The sequence below is a fragment of the Solea senegalensis genome, linkage group LG7, assembly GCF_019176455.1.
Source record: "Solea senegalensis isolate Sse05_10M linkage group LG7, IFAPA_SoseM_1, whole genome shotgun sequence".
In the NCBI taxonomy this organism is placed as follows: Eukaryota; Metazoa; Chordata; class Actinopteri; order Pleuronectiformes; family Soleidae; genus Solea; species Solea senegalensis.
In genome coordinates, this window is record NC_058027.1 from 19,586,920 (window position 1) to 19,601,594 (window position 14,675).

At 41.7% G+C, this 14,675-nt stretch overlaps 1 protein-coding gene across 1 annotated transcript in view; it reads right to left on the bottom strand.

Moving 5' to 3' along the window:
- Positions 1-1,487: 1,487 nt before the first annotated feature.
- tox3 (TOX high mobility group box family member 3) overlaps positions 1,488-14,675 on the bottom strand; it is a 28,390-nt gene continuing 15,202 nt past the window's right edge. The window contains exons 2-3 of the mRNA XM_044029659.1: positions 8,795-8,860; positions 1,488-2,697 (exon numbers count right to left, since the gene is read on the bottom strand). Coding sequence (XP_043885594.1) covers positions 2,416-2,697; positions 8,795-8,860 — 348 coding nt within the window. The 3' untranslated portion in view covers positions 1,488-2,415. The remainder of the gene's footprint in view (positions 2,698-8,794; positions 8,861-14,675) is intronic.

Consider the following 14,675-nt stretch of genomic DNA (forward strand, 5'->3'; position numbering starts at 1 on the left):
GAGGACACAGAGCCCATTTCAGTACATCCTTACATGTGTCAAGAGAAAACTAAAATGTGGCAAAGGCACCAGGTGTTTTTTGAAATAGAACCCAGAGACCCTCGCTGTGCAGGAGGGAGAAAATCGGGAAGAAAATTGTGAATAAAGCAATACTGGCAGCTCTAACTCCAGTACTATTTGGCACTATTGAGACTCAATCACAGATCAGAAGGACACATGCTGGGAGACAAAAATGAGAGTCAGAAGCTTGTTAGGAGAGCAGATTAAATAAATAATGACTTCAGATCCAGGGCTGTGCCAGGCACATTGCAGTTGAGAAAATGTACTTCTCTTTGTAGAAGCTCGGCATCTGTGGCCAATTTGCCAAACATACGCTGCACATTATGGGGACAGGAATTAGCAGAACACTTGGCAAAGCAATGACATGGAAGAAGCTTTTGAAAATAGCCAAGGTATATTCACTGCTTGGGTTTCTCATTAAGTCCTGATAAGAGACAGGATTTCACACACACTCAATATTCTCTAACAGCAAGCCTGAGCACAGAAAGGAAACCAGGACAAGTGTTATAAGAAATATAAGCATGGTGGCTTGATGAAAAATGTAATTGCGCCAGTGCACGGTTTATTTGTTTGCCCCTGCAGCCATAACAAATAATACAGAATGTAATCATGTATATAAGGTTGTCATCCCTTTATCAGAGCGCTGACAAAATGACAAAACACCCCTCTTAGGGGCTTCGTAAATCATTGTCTCTGTGTATAGAATTCACTTGGAAAAAAAGCATTGTTACTTATCTCATTAAAAAAAAAAGAAGTAGTTGCGTTCTCTTTTTGAAGATGGAGATAAATCCACAGATGAATAGCATTTTCCACAGGCATTGTCACAGGACTTTTGGGTATCAATCCCATTTACTAGAAAAAATGAAGGGCCACCGCCGCCCTGCGATACAATGTGTGATGACTGATAACGAGTGAGTGGTGTGCCAATGACAATGCCACAAGGCAAGGAGCAGAAACCCATATTCTCCCTCTCGGTTTTTAATAGAGTCTGCACAATCAGAGACATGAGCCATGCAAATGGTGTTAAAGAGGAATAATGTTTGAGAATCAAATCTAATCCTCCAGCAAGTCGTGAGAAAGTCAGGGAATGTAATTGTGTCAAGGTTCTGTTTCTTCCAGATGTAGAAAGCTTAACTGACCATGAAATGAAAATTCTTTAGGCAAAAGCCTTCTGGGGCTCACTTACTGTATACTGCAGAAATATTTTAAAAGCTGCAATTATTTGACATGCCAGGAGCATGGAAGGAAGAAAAAAAAAGACCTGTAAAGTTTTATAGCTCCTTCCCATATGGAATGTAAATAAATAGCTCTAATATCCGTGAGATTCAAAAAAAAAAAAAGTGTTTAAGAGAAGTCAGAGAGGCGGAGGTTTAAAACATTTTCATTTAATCAAACAATTATAACGATCATGACTCGTTTCCTGAGCCTCGTGGTTCACAAGGCAAACTCAGCATCGCTATCATCATTTCTCAGCTCATTCCTTTGTCCTTTGGTTTTTCCTTTCTCCTAAATGAATCTCCCATGTTCGTAATAGGTCTGTAAGACAACTAGTCAGCCAGTGACATTTCCATTTTTCCTCCTCAATGCCTCTATGATTGTGGCATTTGAAAATGTCTTTCCACCCCGAGACAACCATCTCACCATCTATGGTACAGTATCAACATAAAGACACTTATTACTTTGCCTACTGTTCCACATTTGACCATCTGTGTCAGAGGAAAGAAGGATTAAGCCACACATATGTTCGTCAATTCTCAACAATACAGAGACAAATCTGAACCTGCACTCCACACACAAAGCAGGTGCCTTTTCTTAGGAGCACACGAGACATTAGACTGAACCATGCATCAGCATCTACAGCACAAAAAGAGGCCTCTGCACACATCATGAATTAAATATGAGCATGTGAATCTGTGGCACTTTTGGGTCCCATTTTCACTGTCCTTCTGGGGCGGAATGTGCTTTGTGCTCAAACACCTGTGATCTATTCACATCTGCTCACCTTACAGAGGAAGCTCCTCCACACCTTTTTTTTTTTTTCCTTTTTAATAAATATACTCACAGTAAGTAACATAATATCATGACATTTACTCAACGCGATCATATACCTTCTGCGCTGTAAACAAGGCCAGATGCTGTGCCAGATGCACTGACAACAGGAGGTGTACAAAAACTCTGAAGGAGACGTCGTGGCTCAGCATAAAGGGCCCATTTCAGGACTGCATAGTGAAGTACATGCTTATGAATCAAATCTTTTTTGTTTGGTAACCACATCTGGAGCTGCCGCTTCAAGTAGAACAGTAGCACAGTGGTTATGTGTTGACAAATGAGGACACTATTCCTCTTCTTGATTTACTAGCGGTTTAAATGCATAGGAGTGCTCACCACAGGTTGCCCATTGTTGACAGTCATCCCTTCCTGATCCATCATGTTGCGTGAGATGGTAATGGATGGCAGATCCAGGCTCTGAGGGGGGAACTGAGGGATTAACGGACCCCTGTGTGGACCTGGGGGTTCTGGCATTGCTGGGAAAGGTGAGTCCACTTCCGATAGACCCAGACCAGACTCCATCTCTGGCGGAGGTGTAATTGGAGGAATCTCAAACTCCTCATCACCCAAACTTGGCGTATGAAAGGTCTGAAGAGAAGGAAGCAAACGGAAAGTCATGATATCCACAAACACAAAGCATTCACCGAGGCAGGCATTATCTAACATGCCGGAGGAATTAAATCAGGCAACTTAGTTTAAGAGAGGGAGTATTTTAGTGCCGTGGTAATACACTGTCTGGAAGTGCACTAAGATGTAACATTTACTAAACCTATTACAGTCCACTTTGAGGGAAGGGGGGGAGTGTGGAAGACGATGTCTAAAGCAAAAATATCAAACAGCAATCATGGGAGAGAAAGGATACAGAGACGGGTTTAAAGATTATGATACTTGGCCAGAAGTGTTCCTTTTTGTAGCCTATGCCTGCACCCTTAAATCTGCTCATCAAACAGTTTAATCCTTCTGCCTTTGGAAATAAAGCTTTTGGTCACACTTATTCAGAATGTTCATCGACTTGGGTCTTGTCATCTGTGTGTTGCATTAAGCTACACTCAGGGCAGCCACTATATCCATGACCACATAAATGCAGCTGAACACACTAGCAAACAGCACGGTATATACAGTACATTCAGACCACAAGAGCTGCTGAAACGGGTGGTTTTAACACTAGCACGCTTTGACATGCTGATGGAAAAAAGCAGCACACAATCAAATAAAATGGATATCCCACTGAAAATGTAACCAAAAGAAATCAGCCGTGGCCTTGTGTGACTGTTTCACGTGGATCTCTCACACGCTCTCCTGCAAACTCATCATCAGTTCCTCGCTCTTAACTAAACCTGACAACATTAAAGCTTGCCTAGCTTGTCACATATGAATCAGAGGAGAATAGAGGCGCGGTTCGACAGCGACCACAAGGCAACTCCACTCCACAACAGATCTAATCAGACTTGTCTTCTCTGTCTTTGCAAACGCTGTCTCTGGCGGTGGATGGAATAACAGGAGGGAGACAATGGAGGGAATATGCCAACATAGCCCTTGATTAAGGAGTATTAATGTTCTTCTTGCTTGCTTTAGCACACACTTGAAGCCAATTCATTGCCTAGTCAGGGCAGCTGCCATTACAAGTGCTGATGAATTCCTGTGGCAGAGGTGGCTAATAGAGTTTTCATTCCACCCCCTTTTCTTTTTCTCTTCCTGCTGTCTACCACTGTCTCACTTTCCAGTGCTTGTTTCACAGCAAGAAAATCAGTTCTCCTTTCAGAGGGAGCTAAGGTCATATTCATCACCCCTGGCCTCTGGCTCACAGAGTGCAGAATAAATCACAGGCACCTTACCATCATAGGGAACTATTTGCTCCGAGTCCTCTGCTGCCATATAACGCTTCAGTTCAACTCAAGAATCTCTTGAACTTAGTGTCAAAAGTATCAAAAACACATGTATACACAATATTAACAGAGTGCTAATTAAAGTCACTGACAAAGTGAGCTATTCCGTCACCTTGGTCTATCATTCATCTTTTCCAACTTTGTGGAACAGGGTCAATCTCCACACCAGCCTTGAGCTCTACAGAGCCAGCCCTATCTGCATTATATCATGTGGCAGTCTGAAAGTACAATTATAATATCTCTAACAAAGCCAGCCCGGTCCTGTTCTCCCCTTGTTCTGTCGTTGTTGATGCACAGCAAATGTACTTTTCCCCACATGCATCCGCATAAGCCCACACTCGGATGCTTTCAAGTAGAAAAACATCACTGCTGATACGAGTTTCTTATGGTGTTATATTTTCTCAGGTAAGTCAGGGCAGGAGTCGACTATATATAGGCAACTGGATCCTATAGGTGGGTCTACTCGGGCCTGAATTACAAAGCTGTTGTAGAGATTTGAAAGACAGTTCGACGAGGTGAGCTCTACTTACGTGGGAGAGCGCCGCAAACATGTAAAAGTAAAACAGACGCACGCTTGGTGGCAAGAAATGCTACCGTTTAGTATCTGCTGACACCCAGAGCACTAATAATGGGTGCTTATGTCTCATTTGGGTGTGGGGGGAGGGTACAGAAAAGGCCATCTCCCCAGGGAAGATGTGCCAGATTTTATTGGAACCGGAATGTTACATTGCTACACGTGGTCTGGTCTCATTTCACATACAGCCCGTCTAATTCGGCACCAGGAGCAGCTTATGGGGCTCTGATTGGAGATTAAGTGATGCACAATCCACTTTCTTTGCAGCAGCAGTCTGATTATCCATTTAAATGGTTCCAAAAAGCCGAGCAGAGCCAAGTGCCAAGCCAGATGCTGGACTGGGATATGGAAGCATGTACATGTTGAGGAGTGGGCAAGAAGCATCACACACACACACACACACACACACACACACACAGGGGGAATAAGTAGTGCATATGTTTCTTTCTACTGGCAACTCATGGGTTTAGAGGGCAGAGCATTGCTTGTCACAAAGAGACCTGCAGTAGCCAGTACAAGCATGTAGGTTTGTGGGAAATGGTTAGTCCTTTGGTTTGGCATAATACAGTACAGTTTGGAATGGTAAAGCCCCTGGGTAAGGCTTGTGCTTCAACTGAGAACAGCACCTTCACTTGGTAGGCAGGGTGTGGGCTGTGCCGGATGGCTGTGTCAGCGAGATACGTCGTGCGACATTGTACTGGTGCAACGACAACTGTCGTGCAAGGTCTAGCTTCACCCTAACCTTACCAAAACATTTTATTCTGGTAGTCCAAGGGAGGGGTGCCAAAAAAACTGAATGGTAGAGGCAGGTTATTTTGGTACTGTAATATAGCAAACCAAACTGCTGCACTCCATGGAAACATGGAGATTTGTCATGATTTGTTTGTTGATACTTGGGTACTGATTCTATGTGTTGTAATTCTATGTATTGCAATTAGATTAGTGTCAATAATTATGATTTTATTTTTCTCCTTCCTCCTTTTTAAAATGATAAAAAAAAATGTTGAGACAAGTAGCTATAATCAATAATCAATGCATACCACATACATGTTTGTTTTGAAAATATGACCACAGTGGTGAAGTTTGCCTTACAGCAAAAAGACTACTTTTTGACAAAAGGTATTTCAATAGGTTCTGTGACAAAGAGAAAACGTCTCGAGTTTTAACGCCATGTAATTAAAGCCTTAAAACAATGTTGGCAATCATAAAAAGAGAAATGACTTTGGGTGTGTATCAGTGCACTTTCCCTTCTGATATTTCATCCTTTTGCTTTTGATTCAAAACGAGGACAAGGAGAATAAAAGGGTTTTTCAGGCAATCGTCCAAGTCCTTCAATAAATGTAGTAATGCAATTCACAGATGCAATGACTAATACTTGTTAAAGGCAGCCGTATGCAATTACTGCATATAATAGGCCTCTGAATCAATCGAGGCAGGACTGAGGATCAAATTTCAAATATCTAGACAGGCAGAGTGCAGCGACTCAAATGACAACATCAACCATGGCACCCCTAATCAACATTATTTCAAATTTGGATCATTTATAGTCCATTTCTACATATTTATAGTTCATTACATGTCTCTAATTTGATTAGGAAAGTAAGGTGATCCATCTGAGTGGAACACAATCTCACCATACAGTATCATTTTCCCTGAGGGAAGCAGTCAATCTTTCCCTGCTAGAATGCATGCTTTACGAGGCACTCCAAGGTCATCTTATCTCATCCTCTTAGTGTATAAGGTAAATGATACACCGGTCATGCTTTTTGGACGTAGAAGCATTCTGCCATAAGCAAACAATTTTAGGGAATACAGTAACCAAACAATAAGATATTATATAGTTAATAGGAGTTTGCATTAAGTTCTCTTCATAGCACTTGCAGTTTTCATATTAGACCGAATTTACCAGCAAATCATGGTAATTCAAAATTATCGTGCATAAAACAAGAGTTCACACAACGCTTATTAATGCGACTCCCGTTGTATTTGTCAGTTTCCATCTTGTGTGGCGCACATTACCGCACTTCACACAGGAAGTGATTTGTTTTATGGAGGCGAGAAAAGACCGAGGCAACGGCAACATTGCACAAGCAAAGCCAGACAGCTGCAAACAGGTTGGAGTTTAATTGAAGGCGAGCGGTCACGAAAAGGTTTCAGAGGCAAATCATTCAGGTCATTCAGCAGTTTGACGGGATAAACACGTCTTGCCAGTGCTCTTCCGGTGCTGCTGTGTATACCTTCAAGGCCATATCCACACGGAAACGGAACAGAACAGAACGTAAACAGTATTTTTCTCTGTCATTTAAAAAAAAAGGAAAAAGTTTCCCATAAAAAAATCACATCGTTTTACGAAATGTCTCCGTCCATATTAAACCCCTTAAAATGAATAAAAGTGCATATACATAAGTGGTGCTGTAACACTACATCGGAGAAGACGTTATACCCATTACAACGTGTATAATCGCATAAACGGAGACAGAATGAACTGAGCCAGGGAAATAAAGAAAGAAAATAAAAGTTATCATGAAGCAAAGAGACCCAACAACAGTGTTCTAAAAACACCATTTCCATGTGGACGAAATGCCAATACAATAAAAAAAACCTATGCTTATTCACCTACTCTCGTTTCCGTGTGGTCGGGCCTGATAGTATTGCATGACAAAGCCCATTTTCAGATGAAGGATGTAGCATACAAATAATGTTAAATATTCACTAAGAAGAGTGTATTTCCATAAAATCCACAAAGGATGGTTTTGGAGGTTTCACTTGACGACAATAGCAAAATAAATGTGGAAACAGAAATGTAACCTTAGCTTTTACCACAGAGCCCTCATCAAGAAGACTATTCCCATTGTGCCCTCAGCCCAAGGTAGACACAGTAAGTAGATTACTATAGCATTACAGGGGAGATAGTGTGTAACCTCACAACTGAAATAGGAAATTGTGTTAACGTTACATTAGCCCAGGTTGCAACAGACAATCTTTTAAACATTCAATAGCCTGAAAAAAAATAAATTATGCTTTGGACTTCTCTCTCTCTTTTGCCTTTTTAAGCACAATGCCATCTGTGCCTTAACACTGGAAACAGTTGTTCCTTTTGATAAAATGCAAATGATCTGGGGTGTTTTGATCAAGACCCCCCCCCCCACCCCCCACATACAGGCCCATCCCCCTTTCCATGACTGCCACAGTGGGCCGTCACAGCTGGGAGCTGAATGCTCTCCAAGCAGCTTGTGTCGGCGTGGTCCGCGCTGCAGTGGGCCTCAGCAGCTCGTGGATACAGAGGATGCATCCACTCAGCAAAAATGTGGGTGAGAATTAAACTCCTTCCATAACCTTTTGAGGCTTTGTGAGGCGACCACTTTACAAACACGAGGTCACACACTCCAAACACTTGGGCGCTTTAATGTCACTGTTGCATCCCAACTGCTCAACTGCCATGAATGAAAACAATACCGTGGACAATGACACCCGGCACAGTATTTAAGAGCTGTGCAGTGATGATTTGCTGTGGGTTTTTCAAACCAGATTAGTCTCCTCCACTAAACTAGGATGAGATTGGCCCGTTTGAACCACAGAGAATGATGGGTATTTTTGGTGCACTTGTCTCTAATGACAGGGCAGCGGAGTGGGTGGAGGGGAAATAAAACGGGTAAATTTAGCACACTGTTTCGGGCTTCTATGGCTCACAGAGGCAGTGACTTACCACCAGAGAAACAGCTAGTCCCGTCTTTATTTTAACGTAAAAAAGTACAGTACACCGAGATATTACAGCAGCTCCACATCTAGATTGGTGGTGACATTTCAATTTTTAGTAAGTGCCAGCAGACAGAGCAGCTCTGAGAGATGCAGAACAACACAATCTCTTTGGGCTCCTTCATTATGTCTTTAAAACAAAGTATATCTTCAGCTTCCTGAAATCACTTTATCTCAGGAAGTGCAGGCAACTCAGTCAGGTCAAATCAGCGTCAGCTCTCAGAAGTTACAGAGAGCGAGTCCATAGCTCACTGTATACAAGCTTAGGGGTTCCTGTCAATCTATGAACAGGCAGCATTTCAGGTAATAAAGAATGAGTCTGAACCTCAATATGGATATTTCAGAAAAATTACCTCAATGTAGGGCTTCGGTTTCAACGAGCCACCAAAACAATATTAATAAGAGATAATTACATACAGAGAGAGTTGAAAGGTCGTATGCATAAATCAATCAAGTCATGTATACTCACATCGCCTGCAGCGAGCAGGGCCCCATTCGCCTCTGCCATGTTCATGTAGTTGTTGTTGTTTTGAAACTGCAAAAAAAAAAAGAAAAAGGGATACAAGAAACACAATCAGCTCACAAGTGTCCAAATAACATTAACATCAACAGAACTCCTGCCTGCCTTTCATAGCAGACACTTGTCACTCAAACAGAATGTCACACTTGGTTCTGCATGTTTGCACACTGAGTTAACCCCTAGTATTATTATTGGGACATGACAAGAGGCATGTGAGAGGCCCGGAGCCTATTCAAATCAGGGTAATGAGAATGTGGTCCAGCTATTCAGCTCTTATGGGAAGGTAATTAAGGATATGTTTGCATCACAAAGCCAAGTATCAGGTTATTAACTTTAAACAACCAACGGGAGTGATACTGAGGGGAAATAAGAGGGTGGAGAAGGATTTTTCAATATGGATGGAGTCGGGTTTAATAAATATGTGTATTTTGCCACATCTACCTCTGACTGTTTTGTGCACCTGTTAATATCGGCATTGGTATCAGAGTAATAACAACGTACAACAAAGCGGATGGCAGTGAAATGGTGTCAGAGTGAGAGAGTAGATAAGCTATTAAAAGCTTGTACTCTGATAAGAAATAACATGTTTTCACAACACTCTCTCTCTCTCTCCGCTCAACCCACACATAGGCTGCTGGCAAAATGGCAGCCACTTCCCTTTCTACTGAGACACAGCCATGCTGACAGGTAGGAACAATGGGACATAGAATGAAGAATTATGGGCTAGCAGCTGGGCCCAGGAGCACAATGCACCTCTCTGTGAGTGAGGAGTGCAAAACCCAGCCTACATGGCTCAGAGGAGAAAGAATCACAGTGCGTTTGCATCTTCGCGAGGTCCCACGGAGAACGTGCTTCCTCTTTTACGACAAAGCTCGACGGTAATCTCCTTTCTGTGTTTATTACAAAGTCACTCTCTTAAAAACGTCATGAATGATGTGGGACTCCAATAGAGACAGTGAGGAAAAGAAAACGGCTTCTTACCTGAGACGAGGGCCAAACAATTGTTGGAACAAATTAAGATCAGGGGGAACTATGAAGTACATTAATATATTTTCTGGCCCTTTGTGTGTGTTTTTTCATCTTTTCCTCCCTTTTCTTGTGAGTGGTTAGTATGCGAATGTAATTACAGAAAGAGCTGCTGCTAATCAACCACGAATGGTATCCATTAATTAGTCTATGCCCTGGAGAGAGTGTGTGGAATCAGCAGCATTGTTAACAGTGTTATGCACCAATGAGAAGACGAGCCACAAGCTCTACTAACAGTTGCTGAAGCAGGTGGCTTGTGCTGTCTAGGCCTCTGGTGCCATTTTACCTGGAGCTGCCCCACTAAACTATATCTGACTTGAGCACTCGGGTTTGCACAAATGCTTATGCAAATAGAAAAAATGACACATACACACACAGACTCACAGGTGTCAGGTGAGAAACATCTGCCCATAGCTAGTCCTTCACTTCCCAGTTGTGAGTAACTTTGAGACATGGCCGGGTTTCGCCAGCCACTCTGCTGGTAATTAACCTTACGCTGGGCTTATCTTGAAAGTGTTACTCCATCTCTGCCTCTTCTTTTAGATAGCGAATTGAAGTCTTAGAGATATACCTCTCTATTCAAGCACTAGGAACATTACATTGTTCTGATTGTCAGGGGAGATATGGCTTCCTGTTGCCGTTGCTTCCATTCTTGTCCCCCACTGAATGAGAATTTGATTTTTTTTTTTTTCTTAAAGGAGGAGACAATTACTCTTTATTTGAAATAATTCACTGATGAATTTGCAATGCTCTAAAGCAGGTGTTTGTATACTTTGCCATTTTGCATACCCTCGCCTCAGGTTTTGTGCAAACGTCTACCTGGCATGAATACTGTCATGTTTTTACACATCACTGGTTCATTTAGATGACAAAATAATGAGCATGTAAGTGTTTATAAATCAGGAAGAAACATGTAATTAAAATAAAACCCCAAAAAAGCAACCCACCACACTGAAATTACAAACAGTAAGCACAGACGCCGATCTGAATCACATCAACTTCATGAGAGAAAACACAATCAAGTTAAGTCCAAGTGCTAATTAGTATCACACAACTCCCTGGGCTCTGTCTCAGTGAGTCAGGTTTTATTGTTTTTCCAGGGCCCTTTAAGGAGCAGTTCCTAAAACTCCTCTGAGACCGGCTGCGACTAACATCCCAAGAAATTCCCAAGCCACTGGTATTAATCTTCACCATTAAAAGCTGTACTATAGTGCGGTGCAGCAGCGGCTACCTGAGTAGACGACCTGAGCACGGAGTGAAGATTATTATTTATTGGGATTCCGGATTCAATTTTGGAGGGGGGAGGCGATGCATTTGCATCCGTGCTCATGGTAATGTTGATTGAGTCAAATGCCAGATGAAATTAAGCGTGATTGGTGGGACGGTGCAGCTGACAGTAAGGAACCATGATGAAATGGGTGGACAATGAAGGCTCTGTGATTAAGGTGATGTGATGAGCTAGAGGAGAGCTGTGGCAGCTATGTGAAAAGGCCAAACAACATCCAGTGTGTATGAGTAAGGAGCCTTTTGGAAACATTTATTTATTTTCTTTAAATAGGAACTCACAAATGCCCCTGAAAGGCAATAAAGAAGCCTTAAATGCCTTGTAAACCACTTTAGCAGCATCTCAGGTAATGATGTTATATGCATTCAGGAAACTGGCGTCTCACTTCTACACATATCCAAAAATCAGTCATGCACTTCCAGAAAGGAACCGATGGGGAGCCATAGAAAAGAGTGCTTTACATTGCCGTGGGAGGCTTTTATTAACAGAGCAAATTCATAGTAAATGGTACGGTGTAATATGAGTCGCAATAAGATTTTGGCCACATGGCAGAGCACACAGTGAGCACTCAAGTGTTGTTATTTCTCCTTCTGCACCACCAGCACATTTTCTTCAATAACTCTTTAACAGCACAGAATTAAGAGCTTACATGGACCCTGATCCTGATGTGAAAAGACTCCTCTGTCTGCATAATCACACGCAGACAGGAAACCAAGCAACCTCGCAGTGAATGGGAGGATATGCCTTTCTTTGTTTTTCTGTAAGCGCACCACACTGCCTCCCTAATTCAGTAAAATAGTAAAATTGTAAAATAAATATTAAAAAAAAAAAAAAAAGCAAAAACATCAGTATACACCTCAACCTTTATTTTCTAACGGAAGCAAATGTAATTTTGATGTTTGTATTTTTTTTGTCACCTTTTAACTCCCAGCTCAGGCACATTTGTATGAAAGAACGTCCAGCGGGAAATAAGGTATTTTACAGCTATTATAGCAAACAAAATTATTTCAACCTCAGGGCAAACACAATATTACACCAACATGACCCCATCTCACCCATAGTATGATGGAATCGCCACACAGATCCTATCAGTAAACATGGACCGGACAACCAAGTTCAACGGAACACATGATTGAAGACTCTCTAAAAGCAACGCATGCACACAAATGGAAAAACCTGCAGAAGCGGATACATTTTTATCTGAATATCCAACGCCGGTTTAATGGTCTGCAAATGGCAATTTAATAGAGAGCGACTATGGCAGATGTATGATGACAAATCATTTGCATTAAGAAAACGAAAGGATTTGTTAATGCATTTTCAAACCAGCTTCAGTACATCGTTTGTCGGTTTTACAGCCGTACAATCAAAAAGTCACAACCCCGGTGCCGTCTGTCAGCAGGTAACCAAATTGGACACATTCTTTTTTTCCCCACTGAAAGCCACCGAACTAATTCAATCAAGCGTCCAGGCTTTTCCAGAAACATATCAACTGCTGACAAGCTATTTTACAGTTCAGCTTGAGCTCAGTAATCACAGCATAGCATGTGTTCTCTGGAACACGACACTTGCGCTAATATGGTCTCCAGTGGTCTCCATAAAATACAGCAAAAACACCACAGTTAAAACTCAATCTCCAGTCCAGAGAAACCCACAGTAATTTGCTATGTATTATTTTATGCAATTTCCTCCGAAGCTCAGCCTACTGCCAGGTTTGAGCCTCTCAGTGATGGAGCCGAGAGACTCAAAAGAGGAGCTACTTTTTTTTTTTTGCTTTCCCATAATCCCAGTCAGGCCCTGTTGTAGCCTCTGGAAAATGCATCTTCTGATTCCCGAGTTCCTCCTCTCCAGATACATGCTCATTTATACCCGATTCAGCATAAACACTCTGCAGCTGCTTCTCTGGTGATCACAAGGCCTATTCACACCCAGCAGGCCACTGTGCATGCAGCGCCAAGCTGACATATAGATATATTCCCTCCTATGTGTGCAGCAGTCAATTTGTAAAGCGACTCCACAACACAGCATGTCCACACAGTCGGCTCACATGCTGTTTTCTGATCTGTAGGCCGAATCGATTGGTAATTCAGTTTAAAGCTGAAATCATTACTCCCCCAACCCAGCACTGTCTTCCACCATTAGAACGGCGAGTCCTCAAGTAAGGTAGCACTGAGAGGGAAGTTTATTGTCAGCATTTCACTTTTCCTTTGCCTCTCAGTGTCAGAATGTTAACAGTCGTGCAGGGCATCCAGCATGAGGGAAAAGTCTAAGTCTTAACTGGGACCTGAATCAAGTTGATGACAGTTTTGCGCGTTATAGCTCTTCAATCACACCACGCTGACCGTTGAGGGGCTGAGCTGCTGTCACAGTGTGCTAAAGGAACAGTTGGACCACACACACACAAAAAAGTTGATCACTAGTAAACTAAGAAAAAGTGACTCTATTCTTCAAATGACCTGACATGGTAAGGATTTTTACAGTTTTGTCATGTGGCAAAAAAAGTCAGTTTTCAATATCCAACCAAAATGACAAGCTCAACTATCAAAAGCTATTTCACAGTCCAGCAAATACACAGTATATAATGTTTACTCAAGCTTCCAAGTCATTATAGGAGTGTTGAAAGGCAGTAAAATGTGAGCTATAGGTGGTGTGTTCAGCATATTTCTTGGATCAGAAGCGATTCCGTGTATCAAAGAGACACGAGTAGTAACCCCAGTTGAAACAACATTTTTAATTTATTTATAGTATAGTACACACCCTCACAGCTATGGCATATCAGTGGGTGGAGCAAAGGTAGATGCGTCTCATCACTCTCATCACTGATGTGAAGTTTTGAGCAAAGAACAGTTAAGTTACAGCTCCTCCTCAGGCATGACCAAGGATTTACATTTGCTGCACTGCCATGGGAGCACTGACAAAAACTAACAGTAGTCCTCATCAACGGTGTTCTGCTTTTGGCACGGCACATTTAAATCCTTAGTCATGATCCAGGGAATTGCTGCAACTTGACTGTAATTTATCCATTTAGTTTTTAGTTTTCATTTTTTTTTTTTTTATCATTTGTGTCTTTTAAAGGAAAGCCAATTGGGATTCATTACCCGAGTTTAATAACGATGGAGAAAAAAAACAGCATTTGTTTACACATTAGTTCAGGCAAAAAAAAAAAAAAACAACTCACATAATGCGAGATACATAATATAAAATAAAACTCTCCATCTTTGGGGTAAGTGCTCTAAAAATGAAAGTGATTTCTGGGATCTTGGCATGAAATGATTATTCTAAATCATTAATATAAACTTCCTGGAGGCACAAGATGAAAGGTTATACACATTTGTACGTTAATTATTCTCTTTGAGGCAAAGAAAACAAAAAGAACCTTCATCCTGAAATTTTTTGTGATTAAATTTAAAAGTGGATTCGGGAGCCAATGAGCCGACAACAATAACAATACACTCGCACATTAACAACATGATTCTGTAGCACACAACCAACACCGGCATGGTACACAAAGGAACTCAA